Raw genomic sequence first — 23,173 nt, 5'->3', positions numbered from 1 at the left:
ATGATTGACATTAATGGGTACATACAGTATAGCGCTTTCACATGGCTCTCTTAAGTTCAGCTTTTAATGAGTCAGATTATTCCAGTAACTATGTTGTCATAGTTACAGCTAACTCACACTGGGCTATTTGCGTGTCCCTCTGCCAACCGACACTCATTCAGATCAACTCCACACGTTGTTAGGCAGTCATCGCATGCTACTTTTCTTTGCCAGACAGACCATTCCTCCTTGTGGATTTTTCAAACGATGCTTGGCTGCTGAATGTGTAATGTGTTTTGCATGCTAATCCAACACCAACTGCAAAGCTGCGTATTTGTGTGTGTGTGAATATGAGTCATGATGCAAGTTTTTTTGTTTCGTTTTTTTTTTGCATGCATGTTTCTTTTTTTTTTTTTGGAAATGCTAGTTTTCTAAGACGGAGCAATCTGAGGTTAACAAAATCACAAATGGTGGCGACGCCTAAATGTCTCTATTTTGATTATCTTTTGTGAGAAACCGACTCTGGACTGCTCTGTCTCTACAAACAGCAGATTTTGTTTCTGCCTCCCGAACACACCCACTTCCACTCACAGTGCTTCTTCTTCTTCTTCTTCTTCTTCAGATTAGAGCTCTCTGTAATGAGTGGCTGACAGTCTGTTTAGAAGGACATGTTAACTGTGTGCCTAGAAGAGAGTCTGTTGTTGATGCTTGCAAACCCTCACCCTCTCTCCTTCCAGTTTGTACGAGACAGCTCCAAGTGTATCATCACCCAAATACAGATAATTCCTTCCAGTTTACTTCGCTGCACATTCACACCCTCTTGCTCTCCACCTGCCTATCGCTCTCTTTCTATCTGTCTCTCTCTCACACACACACACACACACACACACAATCTCACACACACATTGTGGTGAGTGTAACCTGGGCTCCCCTGTCTGTGTCTGACAGGTGATTGATGAGTCTCTGGATGTTAAAGAAGTGGTTTACAGTGCAGAGAGAGTCAGCGTTATGCATGATGATGAGCTGGTGAGTATAGCGGCGCCCTCCACAGGGCTCTCTGGGGAACTGTAGTTATCAGTAGTGGGGAGAAGATGAAAGAGGTAGGGAGTGTTGTAGCGTGCAAAAATACCAGTTCTGCAGCTGATAACTGCGAAAATTAAAAAATTTAAAGAATCACACCGTTGAAACAGACCCCAAATCCCCTCTCTTGTTTTTTTTTTTTGTTGTTTTTTTTTAAAGTTTTCTGTTCAGGCTAATACGTTTTGGTTATTTCTGCATGGATGCATGTTTGTGTATGTGAATGTATCTGAATGTACACATCAAAAAAATCTGAGTTCATATGATGAATGTGAATCCACACAAACTGAGTGCTCTCAGTTTATGTGTAAGAATGAGCAGAAAATAACTCCCCCGTGGCTGTCTACATATGATTAGTTTGTGTCATATGTGCCAGATTACATTGTGAAGATGAGCGTAGGTGACTGTGGTTGTGTGTATATACCGAATTGGCCAAGATATTACACAATCTTTTCCACAAAGACACATTTTATGCATGTGTACACACTAGTCACAAGTCAATCATGTCCAATCCTCTGCCCAAAAGGGATGTTGTCCCTGCTTCACTCTGGTTTTATAAAATAACATGAGAGTGTTTGTGTAACTCGACATGTACGTTCTCCTCCAGCTGCTTCATCACTCCATTTAAAAGTGATTTTTAAGGATAAAGGTTATATTTTTTTAATTAAGAATCCAATTTCATTCATTCACAATTTCACAGGGAAATTTTGATATGTGTCAACCTGGATGCTATTCTCATATCTATTATTATAACTATTGATCATGAAAACAATTGACTCACCGCCTCCGCTATAGAGATTTGGAAACACAGACTCCAGCAAGAACAATATTGATCGGGGCAATGAGTGTGAGCCAACTACAAAAACGTAAAATTAACAGAAATCATCCTCAACAATATTGTCTTTGAGTCCAAATGAAAGTAAACACATCTAGTATTGTCTTGGAAATGCCTGTAGCTATTGGAGAAAGCTGCACAGCATAGCAGATCCACCTCCTGGTCAAACTTAGCAGCTGCTGTACTGCCAGACTCTCGATTTAGGTTGTGTGCATGCTGGAGAAGTAGCAGCAAACACAAGTAGACAGTGTATAACCTATACGATTAAAGGAGACTCAAGTTTTTCTGGGGAGTCGTTGCTCCAACTGCTGCATTTCCTAAATCTCTGGTGAGGAAAATGTAATCATGATCAATACTTATAATGGACAAAAATATGAGAATAAGTTACGGGTTGACAAATACTGGAATTTTCCTTTAAATGATTCATACTTTTTAGATGGCTGGAGGGGAATTTTATTCAAGATTGTTATTTAACAGCATGATAACAACAATTTAAATGTGTATCTAGCATAAACAAAGTAACTAAATGAGGTAACTACTTACTGTCTGTGTATAATGTCTTTATTACTGCAACCAAAACAACTTCATTGTGTCTGTTTGTTGCTGCAGTGGTCGGATGTGTTTGCATGTCTTGTCTCCTCACTGTTGCTCTCTCTGTCCTCCTCTCACCCGTTCTTCCTGTTAGGAGTCCTACCGCCCCCTGGGAGAGGACTTCAGCTTCGGGAGCAGCGCACTGATTGGCTTGCTGGTGATCGCAGTGGCCATAGCAACTGTAATTGTCATCAGTCTGGTGCTTTTGAGGAAGAGGCAATATGGCACCATCAGTCATGGCATTGTGGAGGTAAGATATTGTTATTTGCTGCATAGCGTGGAGATTTGGACAGAGAGTGTAAACCGCATACACAAGTACTCTCAATGAACTGCTGTCCATCTTATACCAAGTGTCAGATTTAGATTAAATTATCATGTTTTATGTAAATGGCATGTGGGGTAAATGCAAGGCAAATTAAGTTATTATCCCTGCAGTATTTGCATACGACACACACAGCATGTTATGCCGTCTTGAGAGGAGCTGTTAATTCGTCCCGCTCTTGTCGAGGTCAGCCATAGTGAGTGTCCTCTGTCTGCGTCACAGGTTGACCCCATGCTGACACCAGAAGAACGCCACCTCAGCAAGATGCAAAACCACGGCTACGAAAACCCCACCTACAAATACCTGGAGCAGATGCAGATCTAACCAGAGCCTACAGGGGGCGCTGTGAAGTCTGACAGAGGACGGCAATAGAGGGGGAACATACTACTGACCAATAACATAATGATGCTATTGTTAAAATCATTTGCATACATCCAAACTCCATTTACTGGTTTGTTCAAAACAATCCTTAAATAATGCTACTACTTCTACTACTGCTACTATTGTACTATAGAGCTCTTTTTTGATCATGTTTCTTTTGAAAAGGTGATGTATCTGCCATTTTGCATTATGGAAAATGTGATTCTGCAGATTTCTCTGTAATTATCGATACAGCTATCTCAGATCAAGATGTACAACATTTCTTCAGACATTTTCTTTATTTTTGAACGTGAAAGGCAAATCAAGCAAAAATTTAAATGTTTTGAAGTAGCCATCATCAAACTGGCAAACCAGACACTAAAGCTTTTGTTTTTCCATCATGCAAGTGTCACTCATGCAGTTTCTGATGGTTTTCTCAAAAAGAATTGGTGTTTTTATTTTTTGTTCTTTTTTTCCTCTCAATAGATTGCTTGTATATGAAGGTTCTTTGTACCAATTAAAATGTATAGTGAAACGACAAATGAGAAAAAAATGAAATCATGGTTAATTTACTTTATGTTCTTTGTTATGATAACAGACAAAATATACATACAGTTTAAATATATATAAGAGTAGATGTTTTTATTCCACCTTTTTTTCCCAGGGAAGAGGTTATGAGTCGGTTTAGGGTTCTAAGATCAGTGGTCATGGGTTGTGTTTGCGGGCACACTGATGAGAGAGATTTAGGAGGTGAACGTGTGCACAGGCCCCCAGCTCAAACACATCACACAAAACCTACTCTGAACTCTTACTAAGTGAATGTGATAACATCCCAGTATATTCCCTCCTACACACACACACACACACACACACAAACAACCTTTTATCAACAGGAAAACTGGATAAATCGATAAATGAAATAATGCCTATTGACATGTGTTACATAGTTGAATGTATTGTTTTTTTTCCATACTATGTACCTGACAGATTCCCTTGTGGCTTTGATTTTAACGCAGTGTCACATACATTGTGACGGTGGACAATGACATGCCACAAACTGACAATTGTTGTTGTTTTTTTTGAGGCAGTTGTTTATGAATTTTTTGCACAAATTATATCTGAAGCAAAAACCAAGTACTAGACAAGCTACATCGCAGACAAATTTAGTGATGGTGTACACACATGTTACTGGAGCAACTGTTGGCTTTGCTGGTCATGAGGCCGAGAACAGTCTGATAGATCAAAACAGGGCCGGCCCAGAGGCACAAACTAACCGGCTGCGTGTGTACGATCAGCCACCAGGGGGCCCCAAACAAAACAAAAATGTACAAATATTGGTGGATTTGGGGGCGTTTTTTTTATGAATCTGAATGTACCAATAACAATAACAAATAATTCTGGCTGATACTAAAATTATTTTAGTATTTAGGGGAAACTATGACAAATTTTGCAGTTTGAATTTTGTAGTTTGGGCCCCCAGAAAAGGCTCGGGCCAGCCCTGGATGAAACACACCTGAGACAACTTGGAGCTGGAGGGCTGTGCAGGCAGACTGAGACACACAGAAAGACAAGGCTTAGAGAGCTGGTTTCTGGAAAAAAATAAAAAATAAAAATAAACTTGTGTATTTTTACAGGTAGAGAATGACACAAACAAGTAAACTGAATCCTAGAATCCTTTTTTCTCTCTCTCTCTCTAGTATTGTCTTTGTATGCCTGTATAGTTGATGTTGCAATCATGGCTTTTTTCTGGAGGATTATCTGTGGTGTGCATTGTTCTTATATGAAATTATATGATATATATTTTTAAGTTTGTTTTCTTGTTTTCTATTTTTTCTCTTCCTGTGACAGTATCTCTGTATGTGACTGTCTCACTATGCACCCAAATGGCTTCAATCTTGTAACTGCCTGCTTGATTGTGGGAGGGGACAGGGAACTAATATAATATGCATATTAGTGATTTAAAACAAATTTTGATTGACACCAATGGAAACAGATTTATGGTTACAGGGGGGATACACATCAATAAATTCACAACTTCCATATGGATGTGTCGTCTTTTCATTGATAGATAGATAGATAGCAGTGGTGGAAGAAGTATTCAGATCCTTAACTTAAGTAAAAGTACCAATACAGCAATGTAAAAATACTCCATTACTAGTAAAAGTCCTGTATGAAAAATCCTATTTCAGTAAAAGTACATAAGTATTATGAGCTTTATGTAGTTAAAGTATTGCAGTAAAAATAGTGTTTTGGTCCCTCTGACTGATATATTATTATATATGACATCATTAGATTATTAATAGTGAAGCATCAGTGTTAGAGCAGCATGTTACTGTTGTAGCTGCTGGAGGTGGAGCTAGTTTCAACTACTTTATATACAGTTAGCTAGTTTAGTCCAGTGGTTCCCAACCTATGGGTCGGGCCCCTCCAAAGGGTCACTAGATAAATCTGAGGGGTCATGAGATGAGTAATGGGAGAGAAAAGAAGCAAATCTGTTTTAAGTTTTTGGACTTTTTCTCTAATCTTTGTTTTTTGGTGAAATATTGGATCATTTGAGCATTTATTAAAATGAAATCATGTGAGAAGTTTAGAGGGAAAAATCACTATTTGGTGGAGCTGTTAACAACTCATAGACATGTGAAATGTGACCCCGACTACACACTGCTTTTTGTAAGACGTCAAAAGCCAAAAAGGTTGGAAACCACTGGTTTCATCTTTAACAATGTGTTGTATTTTAAAAGCTTGTTATATTATCCATTGTGTCAAATCTTCATCTGAAAAGTAACTAAAGCTGTCAGATAAATGTAGTAGAGTAGAAAGTACAATATTTCCCTCTGAAATGTAGTGGAGTGGAAAATGGAAAATCAAATGGAAATAATCAAGTAAATTACAAGAATCTACCTTAAAATTGACCACAGTAACCACAGTAGCCCTACTGAGTTAATGTACTTATTAGTTACTTTCTATCACTGATATATATATATATATATATATATATATATATATATATATATATATATATATATATATATATATATATATATATATATATATATATATATATATATATATATATATATATATATATATATATATATATGGGAGAACGGGGTAACATGAGCCACTTTTTACATTTGATGATTTTACTGTAAAATAAAACTGTATTTCTTTCAAATAATAGTAACTATATATACCTCAGGTTATTGTGTACCCATGGAAATTAAAACAAGCTATCTAATCATTATGGTTTTAGAACAATGACCCATCAAAAAAAGTTAGTCCTATGGCACAACTTACCCCAAGGTAGGGGTAAAATGAGCATGGGGATGGGGTAAATTGAGCACTCTATGGGTAAATAGTGTTACCATTAATACTGATATAAAAATTACACAAAATCAAACAAATATGAGATAATTTTGAACTTTATTAATGCCATCAATTTAACAAAAGCAAAAACTCATACTTTTCAGTAAAATTATAAGTTTGTGTCCTGTTGTTCAACATGTTACCTAAACACTTTCAGTAAAGATTAAACTGTGATCTTTGTGTGTTAGCCACAGAAAGAATGTGTATGTAAATGTGCTTTTGTGTAAACAGACAGGTGACAAATTAAAGGAAAAACTGGTCCAGGTCTGAACGCTTGACCCCTACAGTGAGGGGATCTGGTGGCTCTGTTATGCTGTGGGGGGCATTTTGCTGGCTTGGTTTGGGTCCACTTGTCCCCTTAGAGGGAAAGGTCACTGCAAATCAATACAAAGTTGTTATGAGTCATCACCTTTATCCTATGATCAAACATCTCTACCTTGATGAGAGTTGTTTCTTCTTCAGAGTTTTATTGCAATATCCAGAATACATATTTGCAAGTCCAGATCTCCCAGTTTGCTAGGCTGAAGAGATACTGAATGAAGTTCAGTGTTGGTACGTGCATATACAGCCACATGCATCACAATCATCCCATATTCATCACCCTAACAATTATTTTTAATTAATTCACCGTATCTCCAGGGAGTTTCTTTCAGTCTCTGCTGAGAATTAAGAGTTGAAGGCCAAATACTTATCTACCTTTCCTCCCTGGACATTCCCTCTAAAGTTACAGTGTCCGAGTCCCACACCTCACTTTTGACAGTACTTGTTAGGGACATTTTCACACAGGAAGCAGATCATAAAGTCTTACAATGAGCTTTTGACTATAAGGCAGTGTAACATAATTTTAAGACAATAACATAAGTGTATATGTTTCCATTTCCCCCATTCACAGGGCACGAGGAGTCACTGAATGGTTTGATGAGTATGAAAATGATGTGAATCATATGCTATGGCCTTCACAGTCACCAGATCTCAACCTATTTGAACACCTATAGGAGATTTTGAACCGATGTGTTAGACAGCGCTCTCCACCACCATCATCAAAACACCAAACGAGGGAATATCTTTTGGAAGAACGATGTTCATCCCTCTAGAAGAGTTCAGAGACTTATAGAATCAATGCCAAGGTGTATTGATGCTGTTCTGGTGGCCCAACACCTTATTAAGACACTTTATGTCGGCTTTTCCTTTAATTTGCCACCCATCTGTATGTACAGCATGTTTGTGTGTGGTTTAAACTTAACATCAATCAGCAATTATGTATTTACTCATTAACATTGTAACACTTGTAACAGGATCAAACATGAACAGTGTCTCTAGTCTCTAGAATATCAGAAAATGATTTTTGGGGGTAAATTGAGCCATTGACTCAACTTGCCCCAACATGACTGGCATGTTTTACCCCACTACCTCCATTTTGACATAAGTGTTTCACACAGTGACTCAGATCCACAGTTATGCAATGTTTATGACCTTGTTTTGTAGCTTATCTTTTTTAATTAAGATATAAGACTGATAACTTGGTGTGACAAATGTTTTTTTTTTTGCTCTGTTTTGTTGACCACTCTCTCCATGTGCTTAAGTTCAAGATGAGTAATGTGAGTAATGTGAACTGTACTTTCTTAATTTGTGATCACATGATTACTTTTACTTATGGTTACCTAGATAAAGGGGGGTGGCTCATTTTACCCACTGGCTCTAATTACCCTGTTCTCCCCTATATATATCTTCAGATGTACATCATGTATCAGGGGATTAATACAGTCTCTGAAGTTACAAATCGGAAATATAACTTTATCCCCACAGACTGACGAAATTTACAAACAGAAACTTGGCTCATCATAGACGTAAAAGAAAGAAAAAATGAAGGTGACTCAGCAGAGATGAATCATCGTCATTATCGTGTACTGTACAAACAGCATCGCTTGAAAAAGATCACATGACTGATACTAAAAATAGGTCACACGAAACCCCTGATGCATCAACATTTTACTTAATAATAAAGAAATAAAACACGTTTTGTAATTTATTTCAACAACGTCTTGAAATTGCGGAAATGTAGAATAAACAGTACAGTTCCCAAATGCTCAGAAATGACAACTAATTGTAGCACTGTCAGTATTATAGTACCAATAGTATCGTATAGTATAGTATAGTACCAATAGTTAATGGTACGTTTTTTACATTACGTACGTTTTTCTAAATAGTTTCCCGTAAAAGGACCTAGTAAAAACCTGTTGTTTTCGGCAGGTAAACAGGAAGTCCCTGCAGGTGTGGAGACACGCCCGCAGAAACCTGAAGCTCCCGGAAAAAGTTTTTTCGTTTCGTCTCCCTCAGTTGAAGTCAGACAGGTGGACGACATAATCTAGTCTGAGAGACGTTTGTGAACATCTCGACCGAAGAAAAGCCTTTCTTTTAAAAACACTTTTAAGACGTTTTTTTTTTCCATCGTTGTAAAACCTTTTAGATTTGATAGTTTTTTTTTTTTGCGCGCAGTTTGAATTCGTTGCCAAACACAAGACTCATCATCCAGGTGAGCAGGCCTGCAGGTTCACCTGCACGAACAGCCGAACTACTGCAAATCGAAGAAAATAACAAGAAGAGAAATTAGAGGGAGTATTTCAGGTGTAATTTCAGCTTCGACCCCTGATGGACTACATGGACAGTGGACTGAGATACACCCCAAAGTCGGTAAGGAATTTGTGTTTCTGTACAACCTACATATAGGTCATAAAATGTAGGTTTGGGCTCTTTTGGATTCTGTTAGATGTAGGTTAGATGATTAGATTAGATGTCTGTGTTGTTATGAAAGAGTTTGGATTTGGGTGTTGTCTGCTATGACACTGACTTCGATGTCCGCTTTTTCCTGATATTCTTATTTATGGATCATCAGACTGCAAATGAACCAAACTGCTGTAGAAACATATTTAAAAATTATTAAATATGTGTAGGTTATTGGCAGATGAACCTGCAGATAGCAAACTTGTCAGACATGACATATATGTGTCAATTGTGTTTTCATTCCACACATACTGTACAAACACTTCAAAGGGTGTCACTGTGTACAACCATATAAATGGGTTTTTATTTAACCTTAACCTTTTTATTACCAACACACTGGTTTTCCTAAAGATAATCATATTACCGAGTGAAAAACAAACCCAGCACTTACAAGCTGAGAGAAGCTGTCAGCAGATGAATTTGGTATTTTTTTGCGTGAGCTTTGAATCTGTTATTCTCATGCCATAAGTGTCATCTTTTAATAAAAGTCCTCAAAGAGCAAATAACTCCTCTGAAGCAACACAGTCCTCAAAACTGTTTTCAATACAATAAAATTTATAATCTGCATCTGGATAAGAATCAACATTGAGATGAAATCGTTAATAAATAACAGAAATGTTCCGAAATGTCATCCAAACATAAGGTTCTCCTTAAAAAAATAAAAAAAAGCTCTTGTTCTTTAGCTCATGGTGTAACTTTCCACTAAATTTAATCATATTAGTTGCAAGATTTTGAGATTTCCTTCCAAGTGTTTACTCAGGGTGTCTAAAGAGTACGGTCTAGACCTGCTCTATGTGAAAAGTGCCGTTACATAACATCTGTTGTGATTTGGTGCAATAGAAATGAAACTGACTTGACAAACAAGAGGCTGCATGCACGTCACTGTCTTTCTCGGTCAAGTGTTTAAAGGTGTCCTCCCACCTGCAGAATACACGAGGTTACACTCCAAAAACCCTCAAACTTGAAACAGATTCAAAACTTGGGATAAATCTTTAAAGCGAATCTCTCTGGGACTCTTGAGGGTCTTCAGAAAGCAGGCAGCCACTGTGGGGCTGACACCCTGAATTCCTCCTGTTCCTCCGCCCTGTTGTGACTTGTTCTACTGAGTCCTTCTCTTCTGTAGGCTAACATCCAGTCGTTATTACCCCACAGCATCACAGTATGGTAATAGATACGAGGGATTATCTGACAAATGCCCTTCAGACTCAAAGGATTTTTCCTCCAGGGCGCAAGAGAAAAGATCAGTGAAGTATTCAGTGTTTAGCTTGTTATGCTAAGTTTTGGTCTTCAACACTGAGGCTTGGTCATGATTCAATATCATTTAAAACCTATTATGATGACCAAGAATCATGTTGTCCTTGAGAATAATAGGCAGTTAAAGACTTAGCCTACAAAATGAGGTATGAAAAATGTCAAGGAATATGTGATTTTTCTGGATATTATGTGTTATATTAGTAGTATATCAGTAGTTTAATGTGTATGACAGAATTTGTTTTGATCATGATGATATTCATTGAACCATATGGTCAAACAGCAATTGCTTTCAAGCCCTCCAAAGATTTCCACCTCAATTTGAAGCCTCATGAAGATTCGTGTTTTACATTTCTGATTATTTTGAAACTGATTTATAGCCACAACAAAACTTCAACTTTTATATGAGGAGATGTTGTGTTATGACTTGTTTTCCACGTTTCTTAATTTAGAACCTTTTTTTTTAATTAGTAGGCATCACTTAAAAAGCCCCTCAGATGGTGAATGCAGACATGTAATATTTAGTTAATTAACAAAACAGAAAGGAAAACTGGAGTGAATATCCAATCCACAGGCTCTGCAATGAGTGTTTTCAAGGTGACAATTGTAGCGCCTTCTGTTTTTAACATAACTATTCTGTGGAAGTGCTACATTTTAATGCACGAGTTGTTGCAGGGCCCTCAAAGGTACGCTTTAATTCCTTCTTGTCATTCAGCATGAGTAGCTTTAAACAAGCAGAGAGAAAAGTGTTGCCCTTGGATTATAAAACAGTTATTGGTGTCACAGTTTCGCACTGCAGTTCATCTTCCTGTTAGCACCTCCTAATTGTCATGTGTAAAACTAACAGGGATGAAATCACAGTCCTAGCAATGTTTTTTTTTTTTTTTTTAAATTTGAAACATTCATAAGCTGTGAAGATGATCTTTTGTTGATCCGTAAAGAAGTCATCCAGTGTGTAAATTTATACCACAGTCCAGTGAGCATTCACAGAAACTTGTTGTCTTCCACTTCAGAGCTCTGAGTGGTTTACTCTCAGCAGGTTTGACAGGATTTTCCATGGTGAAACCTTTGTACTCCTGCCCGTCCCCCCTCCCTCACCTTAAAAGTAACCACGGTGCTGTGACTCATACCTAAAGTTCCTTCTAATTCATTAACAGAACCACTCACTCTTTGTACTTTATGAGCCGTTTTTGACTGAAACTTTGAATAGATTTCTTCCGCATGTGAAGCAATTCATCAAGCAATTCATTCATGTTAGTATTTCAGAACAGCGTTGCACAGTTCATCTAGTCGAGAAACCATTTTAGTAGGTCACTAGAGACTAAGACATTCCTAAAATACACAAGTACCTACTTGCTGTCTGCTGCTGTCAATTATCTTCAGTTGATTATCTGATCTACCCACGTATAGAAAACATAGCTATTTATAGTGCCTCTTTTTTTTTTCTTTTAAACAACAAAAAATCAGCAGTATCAGTAAATGGACGTCCTTGGAGCTTAGCAGCTTTTACAGCGCTGTGTCTACAAAGTGGAGAACATGTCATTATTCTTTGTTATGTATTTAATCATTGATTCATCCATTCAAATGTCCATCTGTCTTCAAGGACAAAGACTGGGACACCGCTGTCCAGTTCCTGCCAGCCTCGGATAATAAAAAACTCGAGAAGAAAAAGGGTCCGGGGAAAGTCGGGGCTGTGATCGGTGTGGTGATCTTTGCTGCTGTTATTGCGCTTATGACCGGACTGCTGGTCTGGCATTTCCACTGTAAGTAACCCTTCTTTTAGTCAGTTCAGACAAAGATCATGTACAGAGTTGGACAAAATGATACTTAAAGTAATCTGACTTAAACTTGTGATGTCAGCTAGTTACAATATACAATATATATACAATATGTGTGGCAATTAGTGTGTTGATATATGAGTTCAGTCAACATGTTAAGCTGTGCCTCCTGCTGCAACATATTCATATGTGAAGGGGAACAGTCTCAAAAATCATGAAAACATACTGTAACACGGACAAACTGAAGTAACAAAGACGAAAAGTTGACACAATATGAAAGTTAATCAGAAACATGACAAACACAGAAGGGGGTTGGAAATTGCTGCAATGATATTTGATCCACCTTTTGTATCATGGTTACTTAGTAGATAATTTTTAAACATTTATTGTTGACTTTATTTTATCCAACTGCTTATATGTTACATTTTTAACATTTTTCCACCAATCTACAATCCTTAAAAGACTGAAACTTAAAGATAAACATCTGAAGATGTCACTGACTGTCATAAAGATGGTTATCAAGATAGTGTGGGTATTTTCCAGTTTGCTAGTTAAAATATTTTTTGTTCTTTGTCAAGAAATATGTTAGAATAATTACTGGATCCACATTAAAGACTTGTTTCCTGGTCCCTGGCCTAACATTTAAATCTGTTAACGAGTTTGAGATGTGCCGATAAACAAAGAAACAAATAAAACCAAGAAACTGACGTCTTTGCTCGAAGTTAAAAAAAAAAAAAGAAAAGAAAAAGCTTCGATTCACTTGTCTGTTTTCTTTTAGTTCCTTTTGATGAAGTAACAAAATCAAATAAACACACATGGTTTAGATAGAATATGCAATGTTCATAAGCAAGTTAGAGCTCCATGCATATTTATTCTTTTTGTTTATTTGCACATGCAAATGATTGAAACAGAGGAGAGATTAAAGGTACATCAGCTGAAAAAAGTAATGCCGAGGGACTTAAGACATCACAACGCAAAAGACTGAAGGAAAAAAACACAGCGACAAACAAAAAAAGTTATCAAAGCCAAGATAAGACGAAAAAGCCACAGCGCTGACACTTAAAAACACGGAAGTAAAATTGAACTCATGTGCGGTGAGAGTGTGGCTGTTTATCTTCAGTCTTGTTTGTATCATCCTACAGTCCGTAAAGATGTTCGGGTCAAGAAGATGTACAGCGGCTCCATGCGGATCACCAACCAGGTTTTTGAAAACAGCTATGAGAACTCCAACAGCTCCGAGTTCAAGGCGCTGGCGAAGCAGGTGACTTCACAGGTAAGACTCCCGCTCAGACCTCTGCACCTGCTGCAACCTCACATCATCTTTTCAAACAGCCTTCATTCATGCTCTATTGTTTGTCTTTCAGCTTAAAGCCATCTATACCAAGAGTCCGCAGTTGGCCAAATACTATGTTGGTTCTACAGTTCAGGCTTTCAGGTATGGCAGTGAAGTTGTTTGTTTGTCTGTTTGTGTGTTGTTTAACAGGATATCTCAAAAACAGGTTGAACTGAAAGAAAGAGAAAACAAGGCTACAGGTCAATGAACAAGAGACAGCCTAATGAAACGTATTAATATTAGTCCAGAGAATTGTGCACATGTGCCCTCTCTGAGTGCTTTTTATCATTGAATTGTATTTTTCCATCTGTGATGCGACATTTGTATGTTGCTTTGTTAATTGACTTTGAGACAGAATCCGACTGTCCTGGGCTTTTTAAATGACATTTCAAATTTTTCAAAGGGCATTTCCATCCTCTAAATCAGCAGGGATTTAATGTGACACTCAGTATTATTGGTTCACTTCAATTATATCAGTGATGAAAGTATAGAACCATGGCACAGAAAAAGAAGATCTCTAAGCCCAAAGATATAATCAATAAAAATAATGTGTTTATCAAAATAAAATGAACTACAACTCTCCATTGAAACCTATAGAAATTAAATGATTGTAGGTGCATTAACAACAATTTTTATTTATATTTGTTTGTAACAGTTGCTGTGATCAGAAACAAGTCATTATATTGCTACTATCACTGGCCAGTTTACAGTATAAGAGCCTGATTGGCACACATGCATACTTCTAACCCTTCCAGTAAAGTGACTTTGTGTTTTTTAACACAGTCTGATTACTATTTAATCTATTTAATCCTTGTCTTATTGCTCCTAGTGAAGGCAGCGTCATCGCCTACTACCTGTCTGAGTTCAGAGTCCCTGTAGGCCAAGAGTCGTCCGTTGACAGCGCCATGTCTGCAATCGACAAGCTAGTGGACAAAGAGCAGCGTAGCGTATACAGACCTGGCAACTCTCTGGTCCTCGAAGATGTGGTTTCCTCAGGTAGAGTCAAAAGCAACCGAAGCCTAAAATACTGTCATCTGTGATTCAGTACATATCCATCATGCTGTAGAGTCAGTTGTCAACTTCTGTCTGGTTTCGAGTTTTTCTTTTTTTGCTATCCGTAACCTCATTTAAGTTATGTCTGTGTTCTTGTTTCATCTCATAGCACTTGATGCCCGCATGCTTTCAACGTCATTCAGCAGTAAGTGCTCAGCTTGCATTTATCATTTATTTTACTAGACAACTCATCTAAATACATACAAAACGACATATAGCTGGCTAACAGGTGTACAGCTTATCTTTCTACCCAACAAAAATGAAGAATTGTGTAATTTATGTTCTTCAGAAAATTATAGTTTGACTGATGCATGATAAGCATGTAGAATGGTAATATTTGGACATGCAAAATTGTTTTCCTAAATGTTATCTGTAATTGGTTTTAATGAAAAATGCAAGACTTTAGAAGGAGTGTACAAGACTGAAATTGCACATGAAATGCATACAAAATATTGTTTCTTTGTCATTAGTATAGAAGAATTATATTTAGTTCAATGTTTCACCATAACCAGAAAATGTCAATAATTGTGTACAAATTATGCAATTAGGCATTTGTATAGTAAATATTACCGTAGTGATATCAGAATGTGTCTGTAAAGATGTCATAATTTCATTTGCTTTGAGATTAGTGGTTCTGTGACAGGGATTTATATTCTTATAAAATGTTCTTGTTTGTTTCAGGATTTCTGAAGTATTCAGAACATACAAGGCCGAGTCAGCTCGGGCAGATAGAGTCCCCCGGCTTCCCCAACGAACCTTATCCCCCCAACACATTCATCCAGTGGCAGCTGAGAGCTGACCCCAACTATGTCATCAAGCTTGACTTTGATACGATGAACCTGGAAGAAAACTGCAAGAATGACTTTGTCAAGATCTACGACTCCCTGGTGGCCATTGAGAGCCGAGTCATGGAAGAGTGAGTTTGTCCCTTTGCCCTTTTCCAGATGCAGCTTCAAGCAGATAAATAACTCATCTCCCCTTAGCACTCTTGGATTATTTTATTTTCACACAGTGGCACACTGTGATTCAGATAAAAGAGACTTTATCTGGTGTGTAAAGCCCTCTGCTGGTCAAATGCTGTGTTACTGATGGACCCTCAAACAGAACGGTGTAGTTGCCCAACATCAGCCTGAGTTAAGCTTCGTGCTAAAATAACTTGCAAAATGACAGTTTAGTCTAAGCTGATGAGCAGTTTGACTGAAAATTTGAGAAAGTGAAAGCTTTTCTTGAACAAGAATAACACGCAGTCAGAAAGCAGTCTGTATGTCTACAGTCGGAAATTTCATTTGTACATGTCCTGATGATAAAAGTCATTAATGGCGTTCTAACACAGTTTACCAGAAAGAAAAAGAGATTAAGTTGATGACGCGTGATACTTTTTTCCCCTAGGAGGGTAGCTTTTAGTTTATGATTAAACTTAAAGGACCAGTGTGTAAGATTTAATGGCATCTGGCTTTGACATTGCAGATTGCGACATCTGTAATAGCCCTCCCGTCAGCCTCCCCTTCCAAGTGTGTAGGTAAAGGTCCTCTCTAGAGAAAGCGTTTGGTTTTTATCTTGATCAAAATAAAATAAAAAAACAAAAATAACAGCAAACTTTCAGTAAGCAACACAAATAATAACCTTTCAATGTTTGAGAAGGACGTAGGATGAAGTAAAGAACTTTTCTAGTCCTACCGAGCCCTTTTTTTATGCTTTATCGGTCAAATCAAAGCCAAAAACTGTTCAAAACAACACAAGAGAATAAATATAACTTGCATAGAAACAAGTTTTGAGAAAAGGTCCATATCAGCCTGGTGTATCAGTCAATCAGTGATCAGTGCATAAAGAAAATTAATGTTTCTTTTTGTTTTGTTATGTCTGTTTTACAGGATGTGTGGATACTACTCACCCAGTGAACCACTGACCTTTCTGTCTTCTCGCAATGTCATGCTGGTGACAATGGCTACAAATGACAAGAAGAACTACCCAGGTTTTAGAGCACAAATCTCACAAGTTAAGCGTGGAAGTATAGGTAGGAAATGCTTGTGTGAGCCTTATGTCCAGAGCTACACCATAAATGTTTTGATATTTATGCAAATGCTAACACTTTTTTTTTTAACAGCTACATCATGCGGCGGCCAGCTGACAGGCAATAATGGCGAGTTCATGTCTCCTAACTTCCCAAATTACTATCCACCTCAAACTTTATGTCAGTGGACTATCCAGGTGAGATGATTGAACTTAATGGGCACGTTACCCAACCATGTCATATGTTTCACACGTTTCTGATTTGTACTGCTCCTCACATGACCACCTTACTGTGTCATTCAAGTTTTTACCCATTTCTGTCAATCATTAAGGTCCCCGCTGATAAGGCAGTGAAGTTGACGTTCAAAAAGTTCCTCTTGTCTGAGCCCGGACAGGAAAACCATAAGGATTGTCGCAAAGACTATGTGCAGATCAACGGAAAAAAGTGAGTCCTTGCCTGCATGTATTAAAAAAAAAAAAACAAATTTGAGAAACAGGGATTACATGACAGAGCAGACACCTCACTACTTGTGCATGTCATCTTCAGAATATGCGGAGAAAAGCCAGATGGATCAGTGACAGAAACCAGTAACACCAACACAATGACTGTGGTGTTCTACTCTGATGCCTCCTATGTGGACCGAGGTTTTAAGGCTGTGTTTGAGGCCATAGATGTCAAAAACCGTAAGTAGGCAACAGTGACGGTTTCTCCCAGATAACAATCATTTCTTGACATCAACATTTTTAATGGAAGCTCTTGTCATCCACAGCTTGTCCGAAGCAGTTCCAGTGCAACAACCAGCGCTGTATTAAGTCTGAGCTCAAGTGTGATGGTTGGAACGACTGTGGAGACATGAGTGACGAGTTAAACTGCAGTAAGTATTATTAACTTACTCTGAAGATACTCGCTGTTGATTATAACTGCTGTTTTAATCACTCTCTACATCGTTACACAAAACCAGTTACATACTAGTAATTTTTTTTTTGTACTATTTTTCCTCCAGAGTGCAGCCCAAAAGACATCAGTTGTAAAAATGGGTTGTGTAAGCCCATGTTCTGGAAGTGTGACGGCGTCAATGACTGTGGAGACGGCACAGATGAGCTGAATTGTGGTAAAGATCTCTTCATACTGACAGAGGACGTATTTTACATGAGCGCTGAAAGGCTTTTAGTCTGATTTCTCATACACATGTGCTTCTTTTCCTTATAAGGTGGTTGTAAATCTGGACAGCTAACGTGTAAGAATGGCAAATGTGTTTCCGAGAAGACTCACTGTGACGGCAGAGACGACTGCGGGGATGGGTCAGATGAGCTCGAATGTCCACGTGGTGAGACTTTTTTCTCTTAAAATACAATGTCTTATGTCAAGGTATAAGACACCAAATCTAGTATTTAGTAGATTTTTCTCAACACAAGTGGCATTATTTGCCAGTGGGACCAGCAATTCCACCTGATTCCTATGCTGGCTGACTTGTTGAGCTACTCAGGGGATAGTATCTAAAGATATTTGCCTTACAGTGTCATTTAATCATTTGTGTGTCATTTAATCAATCAAACGATTATGAAAAAGGGGCCACTTTAAGTGCCAGAGCTACAGGGGTTATCACCCAATTCTTAGCCTCTTTTAGACAATTGTTTTAGTTTTATGGCACATTAATCGTATGGTTCAATCTCAGCGTCTCATCAACCCTGTTTCACACAGCAGCAGGCAGCTGTTTTCAGCAAAAAAGCTGTGATAAAACCACTGTAGGCACCAAAATGCAGACAAACAAAGTTGACAACTAGCTAGTGAAGGAAGTGGAACATCAAGTAGCTACAGGGTTTAATAGTTTTCTCAGGATTTGGTGGAGATTAAAAGGAGAGTGAATATTAGATTAACATTCAGCAGGTGCACAAAAACATCTGCAAATGTTGCTCTATATCTGCTGGATTGTAAAACTCGTGTGTTAACATGTTAGTGATTAAGAAAAGGAATTAAAGCAACTTCAAGAACATTTCAAACTACTAAAACTGCAGCGCAAGTGTGAAATTATGTTTAGTTTTAGTGGACACATAAAATAATACTCAAGTAGTTTTTCCTCTTCACTGGAATTCTGTTTCCTAGCTTTGGTTTTGATGGTTCGTTTTTTTCTTTCCTCTCTGTGTAGGCTCTGATGTGAGATGCACCGAGCTTACATATAGATGTAAAAACAATAAATGCATCAGTAAAGTAAACCCAGAATGTGACGGGACATCTGACTGTGAAGATGGATCTGATGAGGCAAACTGCGGTATGTTACGAAAAAAAACCTGTCTGGGTGCATGTACTGTGTCAGCTTGTGTCATATGTTGTGACATATCTAAAACTAGTTATTATCTCTATCTGCATCTGAATTGTGTAGCTTGCATGACAAAACAGATATGAGCCTCCACCCACTTGTGGCACTAAAGCAAGCTGCAACAAGTCATGGCCTCTGACTGATTGATTGTTTGTTTTGCAGACTGCGGGAGGAGTATGTTTAAGACGTCACGAATTGTCGGCGGTCAGGATGCGGAAGAAGGGGAGTTCCCCTGGCAAGTCAGCCTCCATGTCAAAGAATACGGTCACGTGTGCGGAGCATCCATCATCAGTCCGCGCTGGCTGGTCACTGCGGCCCACTGTGTGCAGGATGACGGCAGGACGAGGTAGCTTCTTTATTTATGTTTATGTACTTACTGGCAATTAGTTTTCTGTATAATCTGAAGAGATCTCAGAATACAGTGAAGTGAAATCTGGTGATCATTACATTTTCATACATTTAGCAGATGCTCTTATCCAAAGAGAATCGAAACAAGTGCAATAGTTGAATGATATTAAATTCCTCTACAAATATGTATTTTCATCCTGAACAATCTTCTTTAGACAAATACAAGTTGTGTCCAAATGCTGCAAAATTATTCAAGGCCTTGAATAGTCTTAAATACAGTTAAATATAGAGTTTTACACAACTATTCTTTATAACTTAAACTATTCTTTAGTTCAAAATGAACGCAGTCATGCTATTATATTCTGGTATGATCATAGTTGGTCTCATAGCTTTTTCTTGAAAAATCTTAAATTAAAGCTGATAAGGTTCGTCCCAGTAGCCCACCAGTTAAGACACATGCAACATAACAGCAGTGTTGCATGTTATTCTCCATCTCTCTGCTGTTGCTTTATAATAAAATGACTTCAAAAATATATTTTAAAAACATTAAAGCTGATAAAACATACAAACATGCTGGAAGGACTCAAGTACTTGTTAAATTATTTGAATCATCAGGACAAAACTACCCAGTTCAATAGTTCAATAGTTGGTCTCTAAAGATACTGTAAACAAGTTGTCATGTGAAAAGTGAAACCTTACACTTCTGTGTTTTTACTAACAGCACAATGCTTGGATGTGTGCGTTCAAATAATTTAACATGCCTGAAACCTTACACCATGCTTTTGTCCTACCAAAGTAAAGTAAAATCTAGAGCCTGGCAATACGAGTCAAAAACAACTCACAATAGATGTTCTACAGTAGGCTGCAGTTTTTCTTTCTGAACATTAATATTGCCTTTAAATTGCCTTTTAGTAATTGCCTTTAGATTTTTTTACAGACCTGTGCAAGAATGATATCCTTTAACATTAATAGAGGTTTTTAATTAGAAAATAGAATTAATGGAGCTCCCCAGTAGCCTACTGGTAAAGATGCATGCCACACAATTGCAAAGTCCACGCTACAACAAAATGGACAGTTATGTTATCTAACTTTCAACACCAAAACATTCAGTTTATTTCGGATGCAGTCTTAAATCACCACTAATTCTAAACTAGGCCTGAACCACCAGGTTTTCTACATACTTCCTAATGTGACGCTTGTTGTGCCTCATGATGTGCCTGTTAATGGTTATCAGTTATTGAAAATTAATTTCGAGATCTGTTTTCGTGCATGTCCCCAGATTCTCTCAGCCCGGCACTTGGGAAGCTTACCTCGGCCTTCACACCCAGCGAAATACTGGAAGTAAAGTGGTGAAGAGGAACCTGAAGCAGATCATACCCCATCCTAACTACAACGCATACACATTTGACAACGATATCGCCCTGATGGAGCTGGACAGTCCCGTCACGTACTCCGATTACATTAGGCCCATTTGCTTACCAGCTGCCCAACACGATTTTCCAACTGGCAACACTGTGTGGATCACGGGATGGGGCGCCACTCGGGAGGGAGGTAAGCTGTCATTTGATGAATACACGTGGCCTCAAATACTGAAAATACTCTTAAGCTGAAAAAACTTAAGCTGAATTTCTAAAATATCTAAGAAGTATAATATGTGTATACATAAACAATAAATGCTATTTTTATTCCAGTTAATGCAGAATTAGCTGCTGGGAGTGAAAATGAATGTATGGCCTAAAATGTGTTTGTTTTTTTTTTATTATAGTGGGCGCTACTATAGTATGACATTAAGATTAAGATAGTGGCATAAATGCCCTTTAAAAACATCAGTAAAACAACTGGATTACTATAAATCATTGGCATGTTATTTCTGATAACATTCTGAGTTAGTTAAGTTTATTGTGTATTCAAATGTGCCATGATTCCTGTGATTTATATGTAGTTAAAATATTCCGGTTTGGCATTGATTTTGTGGTTTTGATGCTCGTTTCTAGACTGAGTTTTCATAATTTGCTTAAGGTTTTTATTGTAGTAGCTCTATATTTGCATACAGATAGATGTCATGTAGTTGCTAATACATACCATACAACTATACTCTGAACTTGCCAATAGGAAGAACAACTTTTCTGCAATGATTAGCTGCCATTATTGGAATTATATCTGTACTTTGCTATGGCCACAATAAGCGCATGTGCATCCCTACTTGATTCCATGACATTAAGACCTAAAGATTGACGATGTCGTCTTGTGTTTGTGTGAATCAGGATTTGCTGCAACAGTGCTCCAAAAGGCGCAGGTCCGTATCATCAACCACTCTGTGTGTAATGATCTGATGGGAGGGCAGATCACATCGAGGATGTTGTGTGCTGGAGTGCTGAGCGGAGGAGTCGATGCTTGTCAGGTAATATGATTTTTGAGAGAGGAAAATAGAAATTATGACACACACCCTGCCTCTATGTAGCGCCTCTATGCTAACATATGTAACTGTGCATTTGTCTCTGTTAGGGGGACTCTGGTGGTCCTCTGTCCAGTCCAGCCAAAGGTCGTACGTTCCTCGCAGGAGTGGTCAGTTGGGGTGACGGCTGCGCCCGCAGAAACAAACCTGGCATCTACACAACAGTCACCAAATTCCGTGGCTGGGTCAAAGAAAAGACAGGAGTGTAGAACAACGCGACGTGGTCGAACAAGGCCACGGACATGAACAAAGACTGATGACGAGTACTTAAGTACGGATCGTTGCCTCAGAAAAACCCCACTCTGACTTTCCAGCTGATGTATTTGCCTCCAATTCCGGTCGTAGCTGCAGTCGAAAATGCACTGTTTGCTTGAAGAGCGATTGCAACACATTGTATGTGTAATTTTATGAGGGTGGGGTTGATGAAATGTAAATAAATGTTTCATTTTTGTGTGGGTTTTTTGTTTGTTTTCTGCTGTTGTTGTTGTTTTAATGGAGAACGATGTTATGTGTCGCACAAGAAATAGATTTTAGGCGTGATTGTTACACATTTTTACACTCAACCTGTGAAATGTACATCCCTGTGCTCCGTTGTCCGGTGCTTCGTCAGTTGCCATCATAAGAATTTTCCACCACTTTTCCTTGTTGTCTTTGTTCTGAAATGTATAAATTAAAACAAATTGACAGCAAGCTCAATCCATCCTACCTCCTATGGCTTGGTATCTTACACATTTACTCATGACTTTTGTCCAACAGAGATCCCTGAGTGCACCCCCTGACTTCTGAATGCATTAGCCTGTTCATCATGGATGACACTTCGTTTTTAACAACTTTGAATTTAATATGACCTCTCATCCAGTTATCACTTCATTAGTACAATCTGTTTAGTTTAACATATCTGAACTATGTGTAAATGTGTATTATAGATGGTTTTTAAATAAAAATATTTCTTATGCAGAACTCCAGCGCTTTCTATATCTGTTTTCATGCACTGACCTACATTTCATCTGAAGTTTCAGTATGACTTTGCTTTATAAACTTCCATTACATCTGATCCATTTGCATTGTAATCATTTAGGTCTCCACTTCAGCACTTCCATTTTTACAGAACTGTTTCTGATAGACATTTACTCTGCATTACATTAAGTCATTTTGAATAATTCGATTCCATATACGCTAAATGTGAGGGGTAAAAATCTACCTGTAAAATCTTTTTTTTTTTTACAGTCTATGGATAAAAAATGGTGTACCATCTTAAAAAGGGCAATTCTTTTGCTTCCAAGGCAAAAATATATTTTCTTCTAATTTTTTTCCGT

The 23,173-nt window shown here is 37.9% G+C and overlaps 2 protein-coding genes across 7 annotated transcripts in view; both read left to right on the top strand.

The window, feature by feature from the left end:
* The window catches only part of aplp2 (amyloid beta (A4) precursor-like protein 2), a 54,370-nt gene extending 49,166 nt beyond the window's left edge, over nucleotides 1-5,204 (top strand). For 4 of the 6 annotated variants that reach the window (XM_044353295.1, XM_044353291.1, XM_044353290.1 and 1 more), the window contains 3 exons: nucleotides 928-1,005; nucleotides 2,577-2,732; nucleotides 3,027-5,204. In XM_044353295.1, the coding sequence (XP_044209230.1) occupies nucleotides 928-1,005; nucleotides 2,577-2,732; nucleotides 3,027-3,128 (336 nt within the window). In that variant the 3' untranslated portion in view covers nucleotides 3,129-5,204. The remainder of the gene's footprint in view (nucleotides 1-927; nucleotides 1,006-2,576; nucleotides 2,733-3,026) is intronic. The other 2 variants (XM_044353293.1, XM_044353292.1) reach the window with 1 other exon arrangement.
* Nucleotides 5,205-8,781: 3,577 nt separating this feature from the next.
* st14a (ST14 transmembrane serine protease matriptase a) lies at nucleotides 8,782-22,822 on the top strand. The gene is made up of 19 exons (XM_044355202.1): nucleotides 8,782-9,221; nucleotides 12,166-12,325; nucleotides 13,483-13,613; nucleotides 13,705-13,775; nucleotides 14,503-14,669; nucleotides 14,836-14,871; nucleotides 15,408-15,642; nucleotides 16,598-16,740; nucleotides 16,831-16,934; nucleotides 17,069-17,181; nucleotides 17,284-17,420; nucleotides 17,507-17,611; nucleotides 17,741-17,848; nucleotides 17,948-18,064; nucleotides 18,884-19,006; nucleotides 19,217-19,400; nucleotides 20,682-20,953; nucleotides 21,667-21,803; nucleotides 21,908-22,822. The coding sequence occupies exons 1-19, from the start codon at nucleotides 9,180-9,182 to the stop codon at nucleotides 22,064-22,066; spliced, it is 2,544 nt and encodes an 847-aa protein (XP_044211137.1). The 5' UTR covers nucleotides 8,782-9,179; the 3' UTR covers nucleotides 22,067-22,822.
* The last annotated feature ends 351 nt before the right edge of the window (nucleotides 22,823-23,173 follow it).

Source organism: Thunnus albacares, chromosome 6, assembly GCF_914725855.1.
Source record: "Thunnus albacares chromosome 6, fThuAlb1.1, whole genome shotgun sequence".
NCBI lineage: Eukaryota > Metazoa > Chordata > Actinopteri > Scombriformes > Scombridae > Thunnus > Thunnus albacares.
This window is presented reverse-complemented; position numbering and strand designations above follow the sequence as displayed.

Bases quoted from the DNA above. Each gene is read 5' to 3' on its own strand.
- st14a (XM_044355202.1), top strand. From the start codon at position 9,180: ATGGACTACATGGACAGTGGACTGAGATACACCCCAAAGTCG. The intron at 14,670-14,835 runs GTAGAGTCAAAA...TTCATCTCATAG, and splicing joins CGAAGATGTGGTTTCCTCAG to CACTTGATGCCCGCATGCTT. The intron at 14,872-15,407 runs GTAAGTGCTCAG...TGTTTGTTTCAG, and splicing joins GCTTTCAACGTCATTCAGCA to GATTTCTGAAGTATTCAGAA.